The following is a 27005-nucleotide window of genomic DNA, read 5'->3' as shown; positions in this document are numbered from 1 at the left end:
TTTCACATATGGGTGCTGGTTCGTGATCTGGCTGCTCCACTCCTGATCCAGCTCCCGGTGTATGACCTGGGAAAGCGGTTGAAGATGGCTCAGGTCATTGGGCCCCCGCATCTATGTGGGAGACCTAGAGGAAGCTCCTGGTTCCTGGATTCGGAATGACTCAGCTCCAGCCATTGCAGCCATCTGGGGAGTGAACCAGCAGATGGGAAAATCTCTATCTCTTCTTTTCTCAGTCACTCTGCCTTTCAAGTAAAAGGAACACAAATATTTAAAGAAAAAAATAAGAAAGATGTTGGCAGAAAACAGATGACCTCCATAAACACACTGAAAAAGGATGGTAGAGAGCAAGCAAAGACTTGGTAGGTTCCAGTTGGCACTGTCACAAACAGGGTTTGCCCTAACACACAAACTGATGGTCTAAACCCTGAAGCAGATATAAATATCAGGAGTAAGGTCAGCCGTCTATATCATGTGCCTAACTCCTGTGGCTGACCAGCAGTCTTGTGGCTTTCCTTGGTTCCCACCTGGTTCTGATGATGGTCAAAGTGCCCATCGCCTGAGACTTTCAGGCAGGTGAGCTGGTTCTCAGGATTCAATAGTGTCTTGGTCTGTGAACCATAGAGCTCCCAGAGCTGGTACCAGGGACCTGACTCTGGGCTTTCACTTCTCTGAAGCCATGAAGGCAACCCAGTCTCTGGTCTAAGCCATGCCAACCCTTCCACCTTCAAACCTCTTCAATCCACAATGCAAACACATAACACTGAATGTGTTTTTTTTTTATGAAGAAGATGGTGGCATTTTAACAGCAAAATGCTTATTGGAGAAAAACATATTTAAACCAGGCAAACTGTGATACTTACTGTACTCCTTTCAAGTTAGAAAGCAATGGAAACAGAACGAATAGAATTGTTAGTTAAACTCCTTGACATGAGAAACCAAACAACTTCATATGTTGGTTCAGGTGAGGTGAGAATTCATCCAATACCACAGATCAAATAGGAAAAGGAAGTTACTGGGGGAAATAACTCTACAGAGTGTAATTTCAAAACCTAAAAGACAGCATATGTGACCACTGAGGTATAAAACAAAGAACGTTGTTCTTGGGATTGGAAAGTCTGCATTTGAACACTGGTAGTGTTCCTACTTTCTGGGTGATCCTAGACAAGCAGAACTTCCTTGTCCCTTACTCGGTCAGACAGATATGCTTCCCTTCTCCATCTGGGTTACCTCTGACTGGGAAACTGTAGCTGGGCTGCAGGGGTTCCAGAACTGAGGGCATGATCTTCACCCAAAACCTGCTGCTTCCTTATCTTGACACAGGCTATCTAGTTCCAAAGCCCAAGCCACCACCTTTGTTCAGCTCCTGCTCCACCTCACTTTGTGTCTACCCTTATTCTTATCAGAGCCTCACCTTTTGCCATTCCTTCCCCTCCGCCCCCCCACCCCGCCACTTTAAAATCCTTTAGGGAAAAAACAAAATGAAATCCTTTAGGGCTTTCTATAGCTTTCAGGGAAACTTTAAAGTGTATCATACGAGACACCTAACTGCTGCCCTACGCGAGCACCATTCCCGTAGCAACCACGCACACTAAGGCCGTCTCTGACAGCAACATGAGGGATCAGCCATCGGTCTCCTGCACAGGCCATGTCATTGCCCACGTTTCTGGTTTCTTTCCCAGGTAAGCCATTTCATCCTTTGAGGTGTAGCTCCTACTGCTAAAGAGCTTCCTAGGCCCACCCACCTTTCTCTTCTCTCATGATTCCATATCACCATGGGTGGAATCTCAAGAATAATGAATCAAAATCATCTCTACTAGCTCATCTATACAGCCTGCTCTCTGGATAGGGTTTAAGTATCTAAGTTACCCTCCACAATGCTATGGGTTTCACTGTGCGTATCATCCTCTGAAGGCTTAGCAGTCTGTGTCAGCCACTACACTGTACAACTCTAGAAGGCAGGAGTGATTTTATCTGTGCTGCTCCAGAATAAAGCATAGTATCTGTCTTGGGGTATATTAAATACAGAGTAAGGAATTTGTTTTCAAGTGCTAGTTTAAGACACGTGAAATCAGCCTCCCAGGTTCACAATATGGAAAAGGGGAAGTTCAAAGACCAAACCGCTGCTGTCTGACGCCAGCTCAAACATGAAACGGAAATCTACACGTGTAGCAATGAACGCTCACACCTTCTCCAGGCACCATGATGAATTAGTCCAATCACAGAAAGCACATTAACTATAGCAGAAGAGCCTAGGGGTGCACCAAATACTAAACCAAAGTCTTGAAAATGTTACTGTCAAGGCATTTCTTGAAAAAGATTAACTAGACATAATGATCCCATGGACCGTGACACCTATCTTTTAGCAAAATAATGAGTCTTCTGTTGGTAGCACGGCGTATTTTGATAAGTCATGAGAAGGAACAAAGTCAGACTTTCAGAGTTAAAATTATAAATTATAACCCAAGTTTCCATGTTAGAGACAAAAAAGAAGCCATTTCATAAATTATTAGAAACTTAAGCAAGAGAATACTCTGAATTTTTTAGTTGAACACCAATTCTGACACTGGGTCACTAAACAGGACCTTAAACTAGGTTGACACACTACATAAAAGAACATAGAAAACAGAAGAAATATATGATTAATAAATACCCCAACCTACACTATCCCCCTAATCTGAACAGAAACATCTGTAAGCAAACAAAATGAATAAAAGGATTCTTCTATTTACCTCCACTATGCCTGGAGGAATCTGTCAGAACCACTCCGAAACTGCTGTGTGCAGCCTCTGCATCAACAGGAAGCTTAGGGAGGCGCACGGGAGGCGAGGATGCCTGGGTGCTTTTGGATGACGCTGTTTTCTCTAAAAAGGTTAAAAACCACACACTGTAATTTAAGCTTATGTATTTGGAAAGCTTTTATTTAAAAAGTATTGTTAAATTTAACTGGTATATAGATATAAAATTATTAGCTCTACGGTTTCAACTTAATATGTAAGGGTTTGGCCTTGCGACAGACACCACTTAGGACCCCAGCATCCCACCTAAGAGTGCCTGGTTTGAGTCCCAGCAACATGGCCCATTCCAGATCCTGATGAAGTGCATCCCAGGAGGCAGCAGGTGACAGCTCGGCAGCTGGGTCCCTACCTCCCTACGGGAGATTCAGACAGAGCTGCCCCACCCTCTCTTCTTGCCCTGGCCCAGCCCAGCTGCTGGGAGCATTTAGGGAGTAAATCAGCAGGTAAAAAATTGTTTTTCTCTTTAATACTCTCTCTCCCTTCCTCGAAAATAAACAGAATTCAAAACAGAAAAAAAAAAAGAAACGAAACAGAATTGTATTAAATCCTATACTGTAAACACTAAGTTAACATAACAAGTTGAAATTTATAAACTTTATTCTTTTAGTATTTAGAAGAAATACTACAATGTGTCCATCATACTAATTTTAATTCACACCTGAAAAAAAATGTGAAAAGGCCTGATGACCAGCATGAACATTTTCAAACTATTATTCCATTTTTTATTGTATATATTTCTAAATTATAAAACAAAAATTCATTATGAAAAAACTTTTGCTAAGTTTCTTCACAGTCATAATTATGATATTAAATTTAGTACTTATGGAGCCAAAAAGTAAAACTAGGTGATTTTTAAAGAAATAAATAGCTTCCTATTGTTCAGTAGTTACAGTCCAGACCCTATAAACAACGGAGGACTGTTTGTGAAAATTAATGTCAGAAACACTTAAAATAGAAAATGTGCATTATCTTCCTGGTCAGTTTCAGTAACTAGACAGAGTTGGCTTTTCGTTTTGTTTTTGTTTCTTAAGACAAAAGACCATTTCTTCTCAGTATTCCCTCCCTTTGGAATTTCAGGGCTACACGTCCACCTCCACCCACTAAAGTTGATCTGCCTACTGACAGCTGAGCCGAGAGGGCATCTCTAACTAACTACACATCCCTCATCAGCCCCAGCCAGCACATCCTTCCTCCTCTCTCTCCCTGTCCAGTCCTGAGAAACCTTGTACAGCGTTTCTGTCCTTTTTTCAGCAGAAAAGGAAACAGGCAGCTCAGAGTGCCAAATTGCTCAAATGCTCCAGTTCTCCCAGTTCCCTGGGGGCAAGGCCCAGAAGGTGCACATGATTTGGCCATTCTGTAATCCCCAAGCACCCCTTCCTACGTCCTTCAAGTCCGTGACAATGGCCCCCACCTGAACACACAAGGGGACAAAAATCTGCACTGCTGTACCTGCTCTCTCTGCTGGGAGCACCGCTTCCCCAGGGCTTTCCCCATTGGGCTCAGGCTTGGCTTCTGCTTCCCCATCTTCACCCCAACTCTGATGTCAGCTGCTCCCAGATGACTTCCCTCCACCTGCTTTAAGTCTCAGAGCTGCAACCCTATACCTTTCCCATATCCATCCCCTCATTTACTTCTCTGGTTCAAACCCACTACCTTCTCATGCACCTAGTAATCCAATTTAAGTACCTCCTAAGTAGGATGTTAGCTCTGTGAGGGCAAGGAGTCTATTTTCTGTACTGCCTAACATGGAGAATTCACTAAGGATTAGCTAAAGTGAATTAACTGCTGACTTAATATCTAAGTATCTGTCCTTCCTTATCATTTTTCTTTTCTTTGCATTATCTTTCTTAATGGTTTACATTTTCAGCTCCCAAGAATGTCTGTAGAATGTCAGGTGGAATGGAACAATACAAACATCCAAACATAACCTCCCAAAAAAAGTATTGTAATAGGTTTACTTAGTAAATTCAAATATAATAATATCCAGAATCTAGGCCTGGCGCAGTAGCCTAGCAGCTAAAGTCCTTGCCTTTAACGCACCAGGATCCCATAGGGGCGCCAGTTCAAATTCTGGCAGCCCCGCTTCCCACAAGCTCCCTGCCTATGGCCTGGGAAAGCAGTCAAGGATGGCCCAAAGACTTGGGACCCTGTACTCATGTGGGAGACCCAGAGGAGACACCTGGTTCTTGGCTTTGATCAGCTCAGCTCTGGCCATTGCAGCTGCTTGGAGTAAACCAACAGATGGAAGATCTTCCTCGTTGTCTCTCCTCCTCTCTGTTTATCTGCTTTTATACAAATAAATAAATCTTAAAAAAAGAATATCTAGAATCCAACAGGATTTTATTTTTTTTATTTTAGAGGCAGAGACAGAGTTAGAAATGACAGCTTCCTCCTGCTAGTCCACTCACCAAATGCCCGGGAACTGAGAATTGGCATTTTTCTCTGGGTTTGTCTTGTGGGTGGCAGGTCCCTGAGGGCTTGGGCCATCACCTGCTGTCTTCCAGGGTGTGCTTTAGCAGGAAGCTGAGCTTGGAGCAGAGCTGAGACTCAAACCCAGATGCTTGGTCACAGGATATGGGAGTTCCAAATAGCATTTTAACTCCTGTACCAAAAGGCCTATTCCTAGCCAGAAGGGAGTTGTACAAATAAGCTGACATTGAGAAGCAGCTCATTCCTGCAGAGGAAAATCACACTCACCTTTGCTGGTTCGGAAGGTGAGCATAGCAGGCTGTCCCTCCCCGGCGGCGCTTCGTGCCACCATCAGGACCTCATACAGACTAGCCGGCTCCAAGTCAGTTAAATGGAGCTCATTTTCACTTCCTGGGACTCGAACCGTGTGCCAGCTTCCCACCACACCAGCTCCATCATCCAGCTGCTCCAGAGAAATCAGAGAGGGCAGAAAGCCTTTTGATCAAATTGATAAAAACGTAAATTCATTCCATTCTAGAGGAGTTTTGGGATGTGACATAAAGGAGACAGAATACTTCAAAGTAGGAATTATAAAGGAGACCTGTAGCAAGAACTTAGGAATTCTCACTGGAAAGGTTCTGGGCTCTACCATCTACCACTAACGTGTGGTCTCAATTATGTTTTCTGCCCCCTAGAGTCCGTCTCCTTTATTGTAATGGAGACAACAGCTCCTTTGTTACTGGGTTATTGGGAAAATAAGGACTCAATAACAAACACTATTGGTAATACATAATACACATGGCCTGGAAGTTTTTGGACAGATAAACAACCAGCAAAACTCACATTCCTCATCCAGAATCAGTTTAGGACAACAGAGAAAGTCTTAAATATCACCATGTTGGCTTTTTCTGACATTACAAATATCACTAGTAAATGATTTACAGCAACACATCTAAGGCAAAGAAAATGACGTCAAATGTAAGTATCTACCATCTCTTTCCATTCACTGAGTAGTCTCATTAAAGAAAGGAGCTTTTCATTTTGCCTTAATTTGAACTCACAAAGGCAAAAACGAGGCCAAAGGTTTACCAAAATAAATGAACAACTAATAGTAGCACAACTCGAAATGTAAGCAACTGTCAGCACTACACCAGGGGACTCCGTTCAAACTGTTGTGTTAATAAGAAACTAGTTTAGCTGCTACATAAAAGTATTCTACTATCTTAGAAAGGAAAAGAATTACAATTTTAAAAGTAGCTTTTGGAGTTTTGCACTCAAGAATCCCAATCTTGGGGGAAAATACTGTTGGCCATGTTCTTATTGCTTGTTTGCTGCTGACAACTCAACGTGCTTGGCAGGCTATCTCTGCTCAGCCCAGCATGACGACGGATTTCCCGGACCATCATTTTGGTACAATCCTATTCCACTTTCTGTCAGTCCACAATGTGGAAGACAGTAAGTATTCTTTACCGAAGCAGAGCGAGAGGGTGAGGAGAGAAAGTAGATAAAAAAGAAGACATTACCTTGCGATACTTCACAAAATAGGCGTTGATGGGCAGGCCACCATCCTTCCCTGCCCTCCACAGCAGGTTGTACGTATCTGGGGTCTGAGTCTGAGGAGGGCTTAGGATGATGGGAGCATCAGGAACGGACGCACCACGGGCATTTTTCTCTGAGGGCAACTCCCCAGCACTGGGATGCGCCTGGCCTGGCAGCGGGCTCGGCAATGTACTCTCAGAGCCGTTTGTCTCATCATTCTGAGCAGCATCTGAATGAGTGACTGTTTCTGTTTTTGTATTGGCTTCAAAAGGAACTGCAGAGAGAGAATGAGGGGAGACGGATTGAAGAAACTCATTCTTTCAATGTCTTCTACCCTGTTAGTGATCTAACAGCCCACATTGATATAATTAGCACAATTTGAGCCAAAGTTAAAGCCGCAGCATTTTAATTTATAATTTATGGAAGCATCTAACTTCCAGCCATCTCTCACTGATGAGAGAGCAAATAAGTTCTTCAAAAAAATCAACTATATGATGCAATAGTTTAGCAGTTTAAAGGTTTTTAAAATTCTTTTTCCTTCCTCTACATTAATATTCTCCTTTTTCAATGACATGTTAGTTTAATTGCTGAAGATCATTATGCTTCAATTTCAGTTGGCAAATGAAACACAAGCAATAACATACTTTGGGAGCAAAGTGACATGGATAGTCAGGAAATGGTCAAGATTTAGGCCCTTCTTAACTGAGTAGCAAGTTTCAACCTATATTCATGTCCTGCCAGTACTCACGCCCCAGGCAGTCCTCCCCTGTACTTATACATTAACTTGTGCTCTTGGGGTCCAGCCACCACCATATATAGATGTCCAAACTATGGAGAGTAGAGAGAGAGAGAGAAATAGGTGGGGGTGCAGCCCCACAAAAGCCTCAGACATGTGCCCCAGCACAGTTTCAGCCATCTAATTACAACCACCTAAGCGACTAGCCTCATGCACAGCTGTATCTAGAACCCCAAGAAACAGGAGTTCATAAGGGGGCTGCTGTATTCAGTCATCAATCTTCTGGGTAGACAGTCAGACAGCAACACACCCAGCAGACAGCTATACCACACAGAAGATAGACTACATTCTGGAAAGGGGAAGAAATGACAGGAATCAGACCAGCACAGCCAAAGGAAGAGAAGTTACTGATTTTCAAACTCAACTTCTGGAGAGAACCAAGGACTGAGTCAGAAACTGCCAGACTAGAGACAAAGCAAGCTGGTAGCCTTCACAACACTACCAGTGGTGTGCAGAGTCCACAGAGCAAGCAAAATAACTTAACAGGAACTGAAAAACTGAGTGGGCTTTGCGATCTCCAAAGAAAATCATTGATCATTGATTTTGAAAGGATCGCCTCAATCTTGGGTCAATGAAATCAACAGCATCTCAGAACTATTGGAACCACTTAAGCAGTACCCTTGTAGTATGCTCCACATTGGGGACCCTAGGACAACATCAAGTGACTGTCTCTCATTCCCTCCCCGCTACTCCGGGTTACTGATGAGGTTGCATTGCTGGGAGAGCCCGTTTCCCTTTCTCCCCTGCCTCGCAAAATACAGAAAGAAAAAAAAACCTATCTCATCCATTTGCCCCCATTCTTCGGCCCAACCCACCCTAATAAGTGGTCCACATGGACATACATCCTTCTCAACTATGTAAACATCATCAAAATAAAATAAATTTATATATTAAAAAACGTTGAGTGTATTTTATGAGACTATTCCAAATGTTGCGTACAGAGACTTCACAAAGTTTGTGGGATGAAGATCACAAACCTTCCAAGAACTTTCTGAAGCCCCCTCACAGTTCTGAACAATCTGATCTTGTTTCATTCCCTGAACAACATTCTTTGGCGAATAAGATCACTCCCACTTTATAAATGAGGAAACCAGAGTTCTGAGGCACCAAGTGACAAAAACTGTCAGGAGAATATGAGTGAGGCTGCTCTAAAAAGAAGAGCAGTTTATGAAGACACACCACCCACACAATAAAGCCAAGGCACTCACGTGCCCTAACGAGTTGTTCAGATTGACAACCAAAGGGTTTCATGCCCGTGGTGGAAGGTGGAAGCAGGAGGACAACATTGCAGTCTCATTCCCACCGTGAAGTCAGATTCTTGCTAAAGGGAAGGTGGGTTGTCAGGACTACCGGGCTTTAGTGGAGAACCATGGGACACAGGCCTCGCGGTTTAAGGTCAGCTCTCTGTTAGTCTGTAAGAGAGAAAGGAGTCCCAGGGGCATCCTTCATCCAAGCAAACAAGAAGCTAGTGAGGAAATAATGTAGAAGGAAACTGACTAAAGTCTCAGAGACAATTTGCAAATATTGCTCCTGGAACAGGCGTGTTTATTTAGTGAGTCAGCGGGTGCACTGGAGGCATGGGGCGGCTGTGGAGCTTGTTCAGGGGGAGAAATGGACTCTAGCGACGGGAGTGGAAAGGGCTGATGAATCTTCTGCAGTTTTCCGGCTCCCCTGGGCAACTTCCTGCCAGGAATCGGCACTTGGCTGCAGAAGAGTTTACACACAGGTGTGAGAAACACATCTTGCCACATGGGTACCTAAATTCCACTTGTCATTCAGGAAGCAGGGAGACTGCACCACTTCTTTACTTCTTAACATTTCATTTATTTTTTTTTTTGAAAGGCAGATTTTACAGACAGAGGTCTTCTGTCTGCTGGTTCGCTCCCTAAATGGCTGCAATATTCAAAGCAAAACTCAACCAAAGCTGGGATCCAAGAATTTTCTCTGGGTTTCCGCATGGATGCAGGGTCCTAAGGACTTGGGCCACCCTCATCTGCTCTCCCAGGGTACAAGCTGGGAGCTGGATCAGAAACAGAGCAGTCCAAGACACAAGCTGGCAACCATATGGAATGCCAGAGTCATAGGGCAGAAGATTAGCCTGATGTGCTACCATGCCAGTCCATCTCCAACACTTTCATTAAAGCGGAGATTCAGGGAACTGTTTTCTACTGTCTCCAATCCTATCACATAGGACAGTTTCAAGCCAGCCCGATTCCAGCCATTGTAGCAATTTGAGGATTAACCTATAGATGGAAGATCTTTCTCTCTGTGTAAATCTACCTTTCAAATAAATAAATATTATATTATATTTAAATAAAACTTGAACACTTTTAAGGTAAACCATCCTAACTGGAGCATGACCTGTACTTTCAAAAATTGTTTCTCATATATTATCCCAATTAACCATCAAAACAATGCTGTGAAATGATAGGATATCTAGAAATTGAGAAAAGTTGAGAAAAAGAACAATGTCAATGAATTTAATGACTGAGTTGAAACTAAATAAAGAGGAAATAAAAGCAGATCTGTCTACAAGGTCCCTGCTAGGACCATTCAAAGCAAAAATCTCCTACCACAAACTACTCAGGAAACCCAGACAACACTCATCGTCTTGTACCATTGTAACTCACTGTTTAAATGTTTATACAGACAGGATTTCATAACTCAAGGTCTCCAGGAAGACCAAAAGGAAGCACCAAGTCATCTCTCAGCGACCTCACTTGTTCCTATCTTCACAACAAACAAAGGAATGACAGCAACATTTTAGAATTAGGTAAGGCTAAGAAGTAAGTAGCTTGCTGTGCACTGTTCCGAGTGCTAAAAAATGCAGTTGGATCTTCACAATTACAGAGCTGGTCATAGAGTCAATGGGGACCACCAAAGCAGGATATTAGTGGATGGGATCAGTATACACAAAAAGGATTTTCATTGAGACCTAAAACCCTACAGCAGGACAAAATCTTAAAGATCTTCCAATCTTACATCAGCTTATATAACTTCCAAGAGCAACAGATCTCTCATATTTTTGAAGCGAAGAAGTTCAACAAAATATCTAGTTCCATCAGCTATGACTATTATGTCTCCTGCTCCTTAAACCCTGCAATTACATAAAGTAATTGCTTCACTATACCTGTTACACAGGTGAGAAACCAAGCACAGAGTTCAGTAACTGGCTCAAGTTACAGAGCCTGCCAAGCTTCACTTCCACATCACTCTGACCTCTCCACACTCTGGGAGTAGTATGAAGGCATAACAGGAAGTCCCTGGCTTTCTCCACTTCACTGTAGCTCCTTCCAGGGATAAAGGGACCTTGTACACATGGGAAAGGAAACAGCCATGTACATGTACTTCAGTCCACCCTTTCACCATCACCCAGTGGCCACTCATCTGGTTTAAGGGTACCCACACCCTCGTAAGTGTGGTCCAAGCTACACACGAGGGCCAGCGAAAACACCTGCCATAGAAGCAGACTGTGAAGCAACTGCAGCAGGGAGTTCTGGAGGCTCAGATCTGTCCAGAAGGAGCAGCAAGCACTGCAGCCTCTGGAAGCAGCCCACGGCCTCCTGACCTGTGGACGTAAGGACCTGGACAGAAGAGGACCCCAAGGTGACCCACTCAAGCAGATACCCAGGGAAGGGACTTTAGCAGCCCTTGATCAAGGTAACACTAACTACCTTTGATAGTTGGCCTCTCAAAGGCAAATCTAGCAAGGTCTTCAAGCCAAGTAACAACAGTAATGATTTTTTTTCAGTAGCTTTAGAAAACTGAAAGCATGAATCCTTAACATCAGCCATATTTTCAATTTGCTCCAGAATGAACTTTCTATATGATGACTACAAGCTTAAATTAGAAAAACATCACTCTGATTCACATCAAGGCAAACACCAAAAAAATATACTTCTACATTTCACTGTCATTGAGAGAAAAAAAAAATCTATCTTCAAATTGCTAGATTGATTAAAATAACAAATTTCAACCACTTTCTCTTCTACTACGAAGGGAAATTTTCACGTAAAACATTAACAGCAACTCACCAACTGTTAGAAATGCTTCTGACCGTGTGGAGCCATGCTCATTTGTAGCTTCACAGATCAATTTCCCAGCATGCTCCTGAGTAGCTGCTTGAATGGAGAGAGAGCTTGAGCCAGCCCGAGACATGATGAAGTAGACAGGCTCTGGGTGCAAGCCCTGGGGCCCGACGGAGTGCGATTTTCGGGATTTTGATCTAAGGACTTGAGATGGATGGCTGGTGATGAGTCCGTGGCTGTCATACCAACGAATGACCGGAACTGGCACTCCAGTGGCGTTACAGGACAGGGTGACAAAGTCCCCATCTACCACTTCCGTACTTGCTGGTGCTGTGATTATAACTGGTCTGAATCCATTGTCTGTTTAAAAATCCACAAAGAATTAACAATATTATAGTATCTATAATGGAAAGGACTTCAACCTGCTGTGTAAATGCCACAGTAATGATCAGAACAAAGACAGACTTTTAGCTTTAACCACAAAACTGCCAACAAAAAGAATTTTTCATAGCTGTGGGCTCCTAATCATTTTCTACAGACTTCCTGTCCTTCAAAAAGAATATATAAAGAAAACTGTTGAGAACACTCCAAAAAGGAGATTATACAGATTTAACCACTGTAAACATAGAATATGTGAATGTAAAACCTCAGACCTTAACATGAGAAAAGTTAGAGAGAGAGATGGAGAAGGATACTCCAGCCACTGGTTCACTCCCCAGTGGCCAGGAGAGTGGGGGCTGGATCAGTCTGAAGCCAAGGTCAGGTGGGTAGCAGGGACTAGGGACCTGGGCCAGCTTTAGCTGCCTTCCCGGGCACATTAGCAGAGACAGAACAGGAGTGAAGCAACCAGGACTAGAACTGACACTCAATGTGGTGAGGGCATTGCAGGTGGCAGATTAATTGGCAACCCAGGCTGTTCTCTTGGCATTTTAAATAATTTTGGCACGAATACTGATCGTGCAGATGGCATTTTATCCAGCAGGTTTTTCTTCTTCTCTAATGCCACTTCCCAAGTCTGACAAAAATCAACCTCCGCCGGTCTCAACGTGACTGAGTTTCTGATTCTGTATGAAACGCTATCCCCGTGATCACAACCTCACTCCCTGAGCAATCATGAAGCTGAATGTCACCACGTGAGCATGTGACAGTCACATCTTCCTTCTGTGAAACGCCTTCTCTCTAGCTTTCTGTGGGTTTGCTCATCTTTCTTGTCATGGCTCAGAGGTCTCTGTATATACCAAATATAGCTCTTTGGGTTAACTATGAACATTGCTAGTATCTTTTAATTTTTCTCTTTTCATTTTTTAAAAGTACCTTTTAATAACCAGGACACTGCTATTTCAATGAAGTAATATCTCTTTAAGTTAGCCTTACCCACAGATCCTGTCTTCTCCAATATTTCCTTTAGTAGCACTTCTAGTTTTTCTTTCCTACTGAAGTCTTGAATCTACTGGGACTTGTCTTTGTCCATATGGCCTGAGTTAAGATTTAATTTTGAGGAAGAGGCGAAGGGAGGAGGAGGTCCCATTGCGACCTTCGCCACTGTCATTGGGGCTGTCCCTGTAAGCTCCTGATGGAGTCTGAGGCTGTGAAGTCACCGCCGAGCTCTGCCCGGCAAGATGTGGCACTCAGTCACCATTGCAGGGCTCCTGGGAGTGGCACTTAGCAGACCCAGCCTTGGTCCCCTCAGTTTACAAAACACTACACAGCAAAAGAATGACCTGCTAGACTGCTAACCCGAGCACACAGCTTCCACGATGCCTGTGCAGACACCTCAACGGACAGTTTCTGTCCTGTCCAGTCTGCTATAATGGATTTGATGAGAACGTGCAAACACTGTTTGCAAGACCTGCCTGCATAAACTTCACTGAACTTCACTGAAAAGGCTTGTCCATTTGACCAGACTGCCATTAACAGACACTGATGTGCTTACAGTCAATTTTGCACTTCTCCATTTAGTGGGAGCCCAGGTACCAGATCATCAGTCGATAAAGTTAAGTAATTTAGGTGAGAATAAACACTATGAGGTTACAAAGAAATGTGTTGAGGATCTGGCACTCTACTTAAAACCATTAAGCAGAGGGAAAGGTGTAGCTAGTTCGAACCAGAGCACACTGAGCCATCCAATGCAAAGGAAACTGGTGACACTTGTAAACTGTCAGCTGGCGGAGGGAGAAGGCCGTGTCAGAGCCCTGCGAGCCGCCTGTTCACTTGGAGAAAGAACTGCAACAGAGCTGATATGACAGCATCAGAACCCTCAGCAGCTGTCTGCCAATCTGTGGGCTGCTGCCAGGGCTCGGGGATGCCAGTTTCCAGGGCCAGGTAAGACAGAGCACTCTCATCCCTTCATTATTGGTTGGTAGTGCTTGAGAGTGCAAACTTTTAGAGATAGGCAAGGATTCTGAAACTCAACCCATCTTTATATACAATTCCTGACGTAAAATGATTTTTGCTAGTTATAATCTGTACAATAGGCAGCGCTTCGGTATTTTTAAATAAATTTCTCCTTTAATTTTTAAGTGTGAAGATAGATTTCACAGCTACAGCTTTGTAAATTGGAAATTTGAGTTACAGATCTAAGTCCGGAATCACCTCAGATGAAGTTTCTTTGGGAATCCCCCCCAACTGAACTGCTGGACTCAGAACACCAACCATGGAGAAAATTGCAGGTTCCATGGTCTGACTGTGGAGTGCATGTGTCAGAGCTGGGCTTCCTCAGTGGCTTAGACGAAGCAGTGGACAGCATAGCCAGATGCACATGGAGGATATGGCAGTACACTGGAGCCTGCAGAGGACACCTAGCACTGCAACAATAAATAAATCTTGGGGCAGCGGGGGATGATGTGTCTTACTGGTTTTTGTAAAACACTGTTTAGTCAAAAAAATTTTTTTTTTTCTGCAGCCCAAGTTTCCCTGACACAGCAGGTAAAGCTGCTGCTTGTGTCAGCGACATCTTCAATGGACACCAGTTCAAGTCCCACTGCTCTACTTGTGATCCAGTTCCCTGCTAATGATCTGAGAAAGCAGTGGCTGGCCCAAGTGCCTGACCTCCTAACATCCATCTGGGAAACACGAATGATGCTCCCGGCTCCTGGCTTAGGGCTTGGCCCTGGTCACATGGCCATTTGGAGAGTGAACCAGCGGACTTAAGATATCTCTGTCCCTCCCTCCGCCTGTAACTTCTGACTTTCAAATAAACAAACAGATCTAAAGAAAGCTCCCTTCTATTTTCATTTTTTAAGCATAAGTCCACTGTTTCCTTACTTCTAATGAGACGATCATACTTCCTCCTTTGAGACAGATTCCTGGGTAACTCCTGTAAGATGTATTTTCTCTTTATATACGCTGCTGGCTGCGGAACGGTGTGGTTAGAAATCTGCGCCTAGGCTCATAACTGAGACTGGCATCTGGGTTGCCTTTGCTGCACCGTTCCTTCATGACTCTGGAGTCAAGATCATGCTGACTGGAAAGTTTCCATCTTCCCCTTTCTCTGGAACAGTCTGTGTAGCATCTGGAAAGGTCTATTACTAAAAGTCTGGCAGAACCCTCCCCAAGACCATCAGGCCTGGTGTTTCTTTGTGGGAAGATTTTTAACTGCTATTGCAGTGTGCTCCGTAGCTGCAGGACCATCTGTGCTTTTCATTTTTGTCGGCTCACTAAGCTCAGAATTGGCCCATGGCTGCCTGTATTTGAAAACTATTAGAATCTCTATGAGCCTTGTACTTTCCACCCCATTTTTATTCCTAATGCTGCTTGCTGCTGCCTCTCTGCTCTTGTTCCTCTTCCGAGATGTGTCCACTTTACCAGATTTTTCAAAGGACTAACTTCTGTCTGCACTGATGCTCTCCATCTCCTTTTCACTTTCTATTTACTACATCGCTGCCCGTTGTACAGGCTCTTTATTCTGCGCTGCGTTCACCTGTTCTGCTGTACTTTTACTCAGCTCACCATATTTCAGTCTTACTAACTTCCTTTATTTTTTTTTAAGATTTATTTTATCTTTATTTGAAAGGCAGAGTTACAGAAAAAGGGAAGACAAAGAGAGATCTTCCATCCACTGCTTTACTCCCCAAATGGCTGCCACAGCCAGAGCTGAGCCTTTCCAAAACCAGGGGGGCAGGAGCTTCTTAGTGAGTTTCCTATGTGGATACAGGCGTCCGAGGACTTGAACCAGCTTCTACTGCTTTTCCAGCAGGGAGCTGGTCAGAACTGGAAGCAGCCGGGGCTTGAACCAGGATTCCAGCATTGTAGGTGGAAGCTTAGCTTCATATACCATAGCAGTGGCCTGGGCTAACTTTCTTTTATACACATCTCTTACACCAATAAGAAAAAGGAGTTAATAATCCAGATTTTTATATGAAAGAATGAAAATTCAAAACACAGGAAAGAAAACATTTCAAAAGATGCCCAACTAAAAAAAAAAAGTCCAAACTAAAAAAAAAAAAAAAGAAAAAAGCCCAAATTCATTCAAAATTAAATACAGATTGAGGGCCCGGCACGACAGTGTAGTGGTTAAAGTCCTAGCTTTGAATGCGCTGGGATCCCATATGTGCATGCACCAGTTCTAATCCTGGTGGCTCCGCTTCCCTTCCAGCTCCCTGCTTGTGGCCTAGGAAAATAGTCGAGGATGACCCAAAGCTTTGGGACCCTGCACCCACATGGGAGACCTGGAAGAGGCTTCTGGCCTCGGATCGGCATAGCATCGGCCGTTGTGCTCACTTGGGAAGTGAATCATCGGACAGAAGATCTTCCTCTCTGTCTCTCCTCTCTGTATATCCACCTTTCCAATGAAAATAAAATAAATCTTTAAAAAAATTAAATGCAGACTGAAAGGCATTTCCTTTTTTACTTTGGGTAAGATTTTTAAAAACTGATGCTACTCCTCCTCAGGAAGGGTTTGGGGAAGCAGGTAAGGGAATGACATTGCTGGTGGGAGTTAAACAAGCAACCACTATGCACAGCAAGACAATAGTACCAATCAAAACCACACATCTGTTCTTATTCTGCAATTCATTTCTAGAAATGTGTTCTCTGGTACACAGCCAAATGATCTTTGTAGAAGCATTCATGACAAAACTGTTTGTAACATCAGAAGATTAGAAACAGCCACTAAGGTACTAGGTCATACTGCTCATTAATGCAATGGAATATGAAGAACTCAATTAGAAAAGAAAATATCCCTTTATGCACACATATGAGAAGACAGCCAAGATTTGTGTTAACCAGAAAATGTTAAGGAAAGTGTCCAGGGCAGCATTTGGCCTACAGGTAAGATGCCCACTTCCCTTATCAGAGTGTCTACACTCAACCCTCAGCTCCAGCTTCCTGCTAACATAGACCCTGACAGGCTCAAGCAGCCAAGTCCATGCCATCCACATGGCATACCTGGATGCAGCTCCTGGCTCTCAGCTTCAGCCCTGGCCCAGTTCTGGCTGCCGCAGGTAGAGGCGGATGGGAACTCTGTATATGTGTGTGTATTTGTGCTTGCCTCTCAAATGCTGCCACCAATTATATTATAAAATATTTATTATAAAATGCAACCTCACATACATTGTACATGACTGCTTGTGTGTTCACAAAGGCATTCAAAAAATAAACAAAGCTAGTTCATTCTAAAGAAGAAATCAGATTGGTCTGGGAAACACGAATAAGAGATCACCAGACAATTTTGAAACTATGTAGTAAATGCTGCACAGATAGTTTCTTAAAAAATATTCTTTTATAGGATGAGTGACACAGTACAGCACATGAAGCCACTATCTGTGATGCTGGCATCCCTTATGAGGACCAGTTCAAGTTCTGGCGCTCCATTTCTGATCAGGCTCCCTGCCAATGCACATGGAAGGCAGCAGAGGACAGCCTGAGCGCTGGGGCCCCGCCACCCCTATGGGCAGAAGTGCAGACCCCTGGTTTCAGCGTAGCCCAGCCCTGGCACTGTGGCCATTTAGGGAATGGAACAGTGCATGTGAGATCGCTCTCTGTCTAACTCTGCCTTTCAAATCAATAAATAAATCTTTTTAAAAATATACTTTTAATAAGCCTGAAAACTCAGGTTGCTTCTTCATGTAAATGTTTATCTACCACTAGCCAGAAATGTGAACACTGTGGCATTTTTTTCTTTCAGTAAAAGTGGTTTCATTTTGAACTACGTCACTAAAACCAATCTATAAAGAAAAAATGATTACAGGGACTCAAGGCCTACCTTTTTGAATTTCAAGTCTTCCAGTTGATTGCATAAATCCAATCCCATTATCTGCCACACACTGATACAGTCCGGTGTCTTCCAGAGTAACCCCACTAATTTTCAGTTCATTCCCTACGACCACATGTCGTGGGGAAGGGGGGATGGGATGGGCATTATGAAGCCAGGTGCGGTTGGGCATAGGATTCCCATGAACTTCACAGGTAAACTGAGCTGTGGCACCAAGAGGCACTGTCAGGTCCTGCAGGCCTGCCGAAATTGAGGCATGCTCTGAAAACAAAACACACAAATTAAACTCGAGCCCTCCAGATGTACTCTTTAAATTATCACTCAACTCACATAAAATCTTCTCTCCCCCAATAACTAGTAGAAACCAACTTGTATTGTTTATTCACATTCTTCCATCTGCTGTGGTCACTAAGAAAAAAATCAGAAATGTATTCAACTTCCACTAATAGGATAAACCATATGTAATTAATATGTTAGCCTCCTTTTATAGATCGCTCCACCCTCTAAACTCCCCACACATACACATACAATTTATAAACCTGTGCTTCGCTTGTTTATTTAAGATGATTAGTTTGAAATAAAATAACAGTTTTTCTGTATTTCAAACCAGACAAAAGCCAAGACAGAAGAACACTGAATGAGATTAACTTATTTTTATAGCCAATTCTACTTTGAGGTTAAGTGTATACATCAGGCTTCCTCCAAAAAATAATCTTTAGACCCATCAAGTCACTTTTTACTCAGAAAAAGTAGAACATTTAACAACATCTATAGTGTATTCCTAAGTTAAATGATTACATGTATTCACGTAGTCCTGATTATCACTGGATGTCAAAGTCTACTTGACACACACTTATTGTAACTTCAGTGTTCCTGACCTATATCAGGCCATGGTGTAAATAAATATGTAGATGATTTACCCCAAAAAACTTACTTATTATGAAGGAGTTCCCACCCTTTTTTTCCCCTGATTTTCATGAAAAATCTTTGATAAAACAAAACATGTTTGCTGTTTCACCTGACAATGAGATAACTAGCAGAAAAAGATGCAACAGCTCTGAGAGGAAGCAAATACAGGATACAGTTTTACTCAAGCAAAATGCTTAGCACCAGAAGTGCTTCAGAGTATTTGTCTAGCCTTTAATGGTTGGGCATTCATAAGTGAAAATATTGCAAACTCGGAAATTGTTCAGTATAATAGCAACACTCAGAAAGTGCCAACAAGTGCACTTTCAGTCCAGCACCTAGGATGCTCACGTCCCACATCCCAAGTGTCGTGGTCCAACGTCTGCATCTACCTCTAAACCCAGAGCCTGGAAGCAGTGATGACCACCCAAGGAGCTGGGCTCCTCTACCAGTCCAGTCGAGGCAGACCTGGACCGAGTTCCCAGTTCCTGGTCTTAGCCCCAGCCAGAGGCTCTTGACTGCAAGCACTTGGGGAATGAGCCAATAGATTGAAATGTGTGTGCAGGTGTACCCTCTCTAATAAATAAATCTAATTTAGCTTCAGATCTCAGAGCATTTTAGGCATTTTCAATTAGGGATGCTCAACCTGTATATGGAAATGTGGTAAAATAATGCAGACTTAATGAGCCAAAGAGAAGTGATTCCAAAAGAGAAAATAAAATTAAATCAACAGGCTTCTTTGTTAGATGACAAAGAAGTCGCCAGTTGGTTCTCTTAGTTTCTGTTTTTGTACACCACACACAGACACGACCCGGAATCTTCCAGTTGACTGATTTCCAGCTTCTTTCCTCCACATCATGAATGTGGGAGAACAAGTTCTGCATTATATCACTACGCTGGGGGCAAAGCTCCCAAGAACATCAACTGTGAAAAGCAACTCAGCAGTCTTTTAGGAAAAACAAAACCTGTGCTACTGGTGTAAATATTTCCTATTTTGTTTCTAGTTCACATATAGGTCTTTCCCTGAAACACACGAGCATTTCAGAAAAATAGCCTGATGCAAAAAAAAAGTATTTAGTAACACCTTACCAAGTACATCAACCGTGTATGTCACGTGTTTTACTTCTCCCGAGGGGCTTCCCACCATGCAGGTGTAGTTCCCGGCGTCAGCTGGGTCAATGCTATCTGTGGTCAGGTGAGAGTGCCACCTCCTCCAGGTCCTCCCCAGCACGACCTCCTGCCTGTCCTTCAGCCATCGCACTGGTGAGGCCAGGACCCTGCTCACCACACATTCTAGGGTCACGGCACTGTGAGAGAGGACAGCTACCACCTGAGGAAGAGTGGGGTGAAGGATGTGGATATCGTCTGTGGCAGAGCCTGCAAAAGGAGGGGAACACAGAGGTGTATGAGTTAGGACACGCTGCTGGTGTCTTCCTGAGCTAAAGCTTTGTGGATCCTTGTGTTCCCACTTACTTCTCTTTATGCTACTAGGTCCTGTGCGGAAGTCAGCACAGAGTAAGCTGAGAACTAAAACATGTGTGGTCCCTCAGGGTTACCTCAGCATGAGTCAAGTGGAAAGGCAGAAGTGTCAAGTTCAGAAACCTTGCCACATAAGACGCTATCACCAAAGAATCAGCAATGAGTTTTACTGTATCTGAGACAAAGCACCCCAATCTCTCACTTTCCTGTCCCAGTTCACAGCTGTCAATTTGACGATCACTGACATATAACTGTATTTCCTCTATAATTTCTTTGTATTTGAGCAAAGGGTAAAATTCTTCCCATTCCATTTTGTCACCTGGACCAAAACTGCCATCTCCATACCTTTGTATTTTTAAAATATGTGTACTGCTATTCTCTAATGCGTTCATATGTCTACTTTCTGATGATACACCAATAGGAGGTAGGAAAAAAACGTAAAATCTAATTTCTCAACCTTTTATGAGAAATGCTTTTGTGGTTACCATTCCCCTCCAAATACTTACGACTCACAAGGAGCTTTTGGCCAACAGGTTCCACTTTTAATTCTTGGGTGACAGGATTATAAACTGCACATTTATATGACCCTTTGTCCTCTGTGGATACATTCAGAATTTGGAGATTTCCTGAGGGAAGGATGAAGTAATTCCCTGAGGCAGGGAGAGAGGAAGGAAGGAAGTAGTTAAGCCTCTGCACTTGAAGGCCACCTCAACACAGTGACAACTATCCAAGGGGAAGACTGTGCTTCAGGTTTAGACACAAAGACTAGCAGCAAATGGTCAAGGAAGGGGCAATCAAGGCAGAGTCAAAAACCAGTTAACCGTATTAGCACAAACAAAAGCAAGCCTATCAGAGACATGTTAACACCACAAAAGGAACCAGGCTGAGTGAAAGATGAGGTGACCCTGACAGGCCTCCATCTCACTGCTCACTGATTGGCTAGTTACTACCCAACAGGCCAGGCACACAAGATACAGCCATGCTCCAGCAGCAGAAAAAGGGTAAAGAAACACACACACACACACACACACAGAGGAGTACATGAACACAGCATCGGGTGTGATGATTCCAGTCTCCTGTACTTGACCTCTGGGAGACAAGCCATCTCAGGTACTTCTACAGCCTCAGTCCCCAGCACCCAGAACTTCACAGAGGGTTATTTAACTGACAGGTGCTCAGAGTGTGCCACTGGTTCTTCACAGATGCTTTCCCTTACCTGTGGAATGTTTCAGCCACTTGCCCCGGATTTTGTAACGCACTTCAGCTTTGGGGATACTGGCTGGTACCCCACAGGCAATGAAGCCAGTACTTCTTTCCTCTGCTGTAATGACGGGTTTTGTGGATGAATCAAAATCCTCAAGAACTGAAAGAAGAAACAGATAAAGAGATGCAATTCTGAATTCCTTTTCCCAAAGGAAATGTAAACATGAAAAACAACATCTGCAGCACTGCCCACATGACCTTGCTAACTCAGAAAGCAGCTGCAGTGGAGATGTAGGATTGAAGGCTGAGAGGTAAGTGTGGGCCCCATTTCCAGGAATCAGGGGACTACCAAAGCAAGCAGACTGCTCCTCAAACACCCACCAGAACAGGAAGGCACAATCATTTCCCCAATGTATCATTATTCTGTTTGTAGTTATTCACATGTAGTCCAACATCTGGGAACGAACCCAGGACATTAAACACCAAAGCAGCTGATGGCTCCGATTTTTTGGCTACGGTAAGGCGGATGGATGCTGCATGGAAGGGCCCCGACTGTTCCCAATGCACTCAGCTCTCAGCAGCCTGCCCCAGGAATGCAGCGCTCCACTGTGTGTCTTGGAGCTGTCCATGGGTCAGAGCTCTACAAAAACATTTACTCTTCTCAGTTATGACAAACTCACTGCTCCTGGGGAATCCAGATTTGTTCTGTAAATAGGGGTGCCCTTGCAAAGACGTTTTCCATTACTGTAAGCCATCACCGTTTGAAAGGCAGATGGCTCAAACCTACTCAGAAAACCCACGCATTCCAGATTTTCCATAAGCTCATACGCAACATTCCTTTCTTTACAGTCAGTTTTTTTCCTGCCTCTCTAGCCTGGTTTCAATTTAATAAATTAAAATCACTCAGTAATCCAAGCAAATAAAAAATTTCATCTGAAATAAAGATATAAGACTGTATGAAATAACTGAATATCAAAGTAGATAATTGCTTTGGTATTTGTTATTGGTATTAAGGACTTTTAAGCACTCACAAAGAGAAACTGTACAGAATTCACCAGGAAAGTGTCCAAATTAAACAGCAAAATCATTTCCATACCATCGTCACTGATGACGTCACTAGGCTAGGCTCACGGAGGTTGAAGCACATTCCCCAAGTTACACACACAGCTTGAGTTAAGGCTGGATAAGACCTCAACATGCCTCACAATGAAGCCCACGTTCTCCCTACCAACCACAACCACAAACACTTAAAGTTACTTCAGAAAGTTCATCTCCAAGTGGGACAAAATGAAACTCACCTGCAGTGGAGACTGTTGCAGGGCCACTCACAATGGCACCAACGCTGTTGTTGGCAACGCACTGGTAGGAACCCGAAAGCGAGGGGTTAAGAGAAAAAATTGTCAAGGTTCCCTCACGCATCTTAACCTGCTCCACGTTTCTATCTAATCTTCTTCCATTATGCAACCATGAGATGTGCGCAGTCAGAGGTTTAGCAGAACAATGAAGCACCACAGGTCCACCAAGTTTCTGGACAGCAGAGACAGGCTCAGAAATAAAGGCTGGTGCCAAGTCTGCAAGAGAATATCCCCATGGGCAAAGGGATTATAAGACAGGGAGTGACACAGAGAGAAAAAAGCATATTAAATACACGGCATCTGGCTCTGCGTAACTAATGCAATCTTTCATTGACACATGGTATGGTTCTTGATATTTGTAACTTCTAGCAACTTCTCATAAGTTCATCTTTTGGAAGGAAAAAAGCGGGGAGCAGGAAAACAAATTGTTATCCTGGGACTTAACCATTACAAGTTATGATAAAAATCATACACAATACTATTTTTTCGTGAGGATAGCAAACTATTCTTTTTAACAAAGTGACTTCTAAAACTCAAGGCTCACAACCTAAAAAACTAAAAATTACTTCTAAAACAAAAAAGAATTCTCTCGCCCTTTCCTGGTGGTATCTGCTGTAGGGAGAGCACATTATTCTGTGAGTGAAAGCCTTGCTGGTACTTCCTCATCCCTTGCCTCTAGTATAAAATCATGTCCAAGAAAACAGAGAGAAAGTTATGAAGCCACACTGAAATACAATTTCTTAGATGTAAATTTTCAACATTTCATTTGGTATTTAAAAGCATTTCATTTGTTTTATTTCTCCAGGAACTGGGGGTAGGAATGTTCTTGCACTAAAATTAGCACTAACAATTCTCTCCATTCTCCCAAAAGGGGAAGGGGAACAAGAATAATATTAATCTGACAGAATAAAATATTTAAAAAGAAAAAATGCTATACACTTTTTTATGGGATACCTAATCAGGAATGAAGAATAGAAGTGCTTGGCTGATTCTGTGGTTACTGCTTCACAAAACATGAACAGAAAAGAAAACTGCTAACTTGATTTTTCCTTTACTACATCTAACATAACTAGACAGTACTTTGATATTGCCTAAACAAGCATTATTGTACCCATGCACACAGGCCACATACTAGCCTTGGGACAGACAGACAGACAGACACACACACACACACACAGTTGTAACAAACATGCTTACAGGAAGACCAAGTAATATCTAAGGCAGGATTAAGATATTCTTAAATTGCTTAATTAACCAAGTTTTGAAATTATGGTAGTTGATCAAGTTTTAGAAACCACTATTAATGGCAAAATAGCTAATTCAAGCTTTGTTTTTATTGGGTTATGAAGAGGAAAGGCCTCAGCCCCAGCTCTGCCTCTCCTTCCTCCTACCTGAGCTTGCAGAAGAGCACAGCAGCCCCAGAATCACACACAGCAATGTCCATAAGGGCCCAAGATCTGGATGCATAGCGCCAGACTACAGGAGGCAGGGCAGACTTCCGGAGCAAAACCAGGCCTTGGATCACTGCAGAAACATTAAAAAGGGATAAAAGAAAATTCTAAACCACAAAACTGTTGAAATATTTCATCTGAAGAGCCAGCATTGTGAGCATAACAGCTACCACTTATTCTGAGAGCTTTGCAAAAAATATGTTAAGTCCCAAGCACTTAAGGATACATCACTTACTTCCCAATCCATAAACTGATTTCTGTTGTACATTTCCATTTTTATACTTCACGTGCCTCTAAAACTCCACACAACCAACATGCACTCCTCCTAGGCTTTTCCAAACACACAGCAATAAAGAAAACACCAAAATAGTACCCATCATTTACCCAGTGCTTCCTATGTACCAGGTGCCACTTCATTGCTTTCAGTGTAATGGCTTAACCATCACAGCAACCCGAAGAGGTAGTACTATTAGTTTTCTCTCCTTTTTCTGGTGGGGAAGTCAGACTCAATGACTGTACAAACAGAAAGAGTAACAAGTACAGGCCTGTGTTTGGACTAGGCTTCACAGTCCAGGGTGACACTGGGCTGAGCCAGGAAAACAGCAGTTCAAGGCAAAGCCTGCGCTGGATCACAACCATTTTTGAAGGTCATGGGAAAGGTTGAGAGATTTATTCTGAATGTACAAACTAACCCCTAAAGGAGAAAAGTGATGCATTTCATTCAAGTTTTCAAAAACTCACTGGCTGGTGAGACACAGGCAAGAATGGAAGACGAAGACCAAAGTCAAGAGACACTGGAATCACCCTGGGGAGCAGATGAGGACATGGTGCAGTCAGCCAGTGAGGCAGCAATGAGGCAGGGAAACACGAACTGGAGTCAGAGCATATTCCACAGGAAGAACCAACAGCACTTGCTGAAGGTGTGTGAGACAGGGAGGCGTTAAGGATAATTCTTGGGTTTTAGTGTAATAAAATACCTAATGGCCCTATTGACTGAAATGAGGAACATGGAACAGAGGATTAGCTATCAGTTGTAACCCAGCAAAATAAGTTTGACCAACACCTTCAAGCCAACAAGTGTGTACAGCAGTCCGTAGCTGAGGGGAGAAGCCAGCACAGGCATATGAAAGCTTGGCGCAGGTGGGGTCTCCCTATGAAGAATAAGTGTCGAGGATGGAGAAGGAGACGCCAGGTAAGAGCCTGGAGATAGTCCAACTTTAGAGACCAAACAGCAAAAGCAGTACAAGTGGAGACTCCGTGGAAGCTGGAAGCAATGAAACAGCAAGAATGCCTCTAAGAGTGTTTCCTCCAGACAGGTGGGGTCTGGGGAGGGGGATGACAGTGTTTCTAGAAGGGAATGATCCCCTGCTTCAAACCCTAAGGGGCAGAGTAAGATGAGACACCCTGGCAAAAAGGCAGTATGGATGTCACAGCTGTAGTGACAAAAGTGGTTTCAGTGGAGAAAGAACGGGGCTCTAATGTTGGCTGCGGCACAGGTGGCAAGGGCAGACTCACGGAAAGCAGGCGGACTATCCCTTCTGCAGAAACTGCAGCGAGATGCATGCCTGTCAAGGGAAGGCTTGCTTCTGTGCTTCTTAATGCACAGACAGTACAGCACATTTAGCAAAATCAAGAAAATCTCACAAAAACCAGCACTAGCAAGAATGTGGGAAAAAGAAAAAAATGACCATCCTAACACGGTTGGAAGAAATGTAAACTGTAATTCTCTGGGAGGGAAGAGAGCACAATTTGGCAGTATCTACCAAAAATCACTCATTCCTGCAACAGATTTACGGAATGCCTGTCTTATACTAGGTACCATCCCACAAGCTTGGGAAAGAAGCAATTAAAAATACCTAAATAAAGTAAGTAGCAAGGCAAAAACTTCCACCTTTGCTTGTATTGCAGTGGGAGACAGAAAATAAACAACAGAAATTTTAAAAATTATTAAATTAACAATGTGCCATCTTTCAAATGACGGTAATTCTTCCTCCTCCAAGCCTGGACACATGCCCCTCGCTGTATTTATTATTCTTGCATGTGACTAATCTGGTCACACAGCTCTGTACTCTTGGAAGGCAAGAACAGCAACATATTCAACTTGGAAAAATTCTAATGTTTAGCAGAAGGCACTTCCTAAGTAATTCTTACAATGAAAAGTAGATGTTAATACAACAATTCCAAGCAGTACATTAAAAGTCATATTTAATGAGAACTGTTATCCGAACTCAGTATATTTATCTACTCTTATTATATCTTAAACATTATCAAATAATAAGTGTCTACTATATACCAGAAACTAAGCTAGAGTATACTAGCTAAGTATGCACATTTTGACTCCCATTCCCACCTGTCTAGGCTGGACAAAGACACTGTAACCATTAAACACAACAAAAATGTAACAATGTGGCTACATTGTCAACATTCTAAAAATGAGAATTTCACACCCATTTTTATTTACACAAAGAAAGGGTAATCCTAATCATTGCAAGGTATCTTTAAAACGGCTTATAAAAAATGACAGGCTCTGATATCTTCTCTTTGATAAGCTACTCCAAATTCCCAAAGTCGCACGCTCAAGTTTATTCAGTTCATGGGAATCATGTCATGGACGGCCTTTCAACTTTTTCTCTTGCTCCTGATAGAGGACCCATTGGCTCCACTCACGGGCAGAAGAGGTCAGCTGTATGAAAACCCTTCAGGTTTATTTGAATTCTCACTTGGTTCAAGGCTGAGTTGACACACCCCTAGGAAGCAGTCAGAGCAAAGTAAACATTCCAGGAACTTGTTAACAGGAGAGTTCTCTTTGACAGAATGGGCACAAGAGGCACGT

General features: G+C 43.0%; 1 protein-coding gene across 1 annotated transcript in view; it reads right to left on the bottom strand.

Moving 5' to 3' along the window:
- Positions 1-24320, bottom strand: part of CDON (cell adhesion associated, oncogene regulated) — a 58917-nt gene extending 34597 nt beyond the window's left edge. Inside the window, exons 1-10 of the mRNA XM_040992707.1 lie at positions 24113-24320; positions 22665-22937; positions 21380-21526; positions 20670-20813; positions 19774-20061; positions 17770-18039; positions 11574-11927; positions 6728-7017; positions 5493-5667; positions 2730-2861 (exon numbers count right to left, since the gene is read on the bottom strand). Of these exons, the coding sequence (XP_040848641.1) occupies positions 2730-2861; positions 5493-5667; positions 6728-7017; positions 11574-11927; positions 17770-18039; positions 19774-20061; positions 20670-20813; positions 21380-21526; positions 22665-22937; positions 24113-24188 (2149 nt within the window). The 5' untranslated portion in view covers positions 24189-24320. The remainder of the gene's footprint in view (positions 1-2729; positions 2862-5492; positions 5668-6727; positions 7018-11573; positions 11928-17769; positions 18040-19773; positions 20062-20669; positions 20814-21379; positions 21527-22664; positions 22938-24112) is intronic.
- Between the last annotated feature and the right edge of the window lie 2685 nt (positions 24321-27005).

Source organism: Ochotona curzoniae, unplaced genomic scaffold (genome assembly GCF_017591425.1).
Source record: "Ochotona curzoniae isolate NIBS_2020 unplaced genomic scaffold, NIBS_Ocur_1.0 contig_832, whole genome shotgun sequence".
NCBI lineage: Eukaryota > Metazoa > Chordata > Mammalia > Lagomorpha > Ochotonidae > Ochotona > Ochotona curzoniae.
Note: the sequence above shows the minus strand (reverse complement) of the source record. Positions and strands in the feature narration are given on the sequence as shown.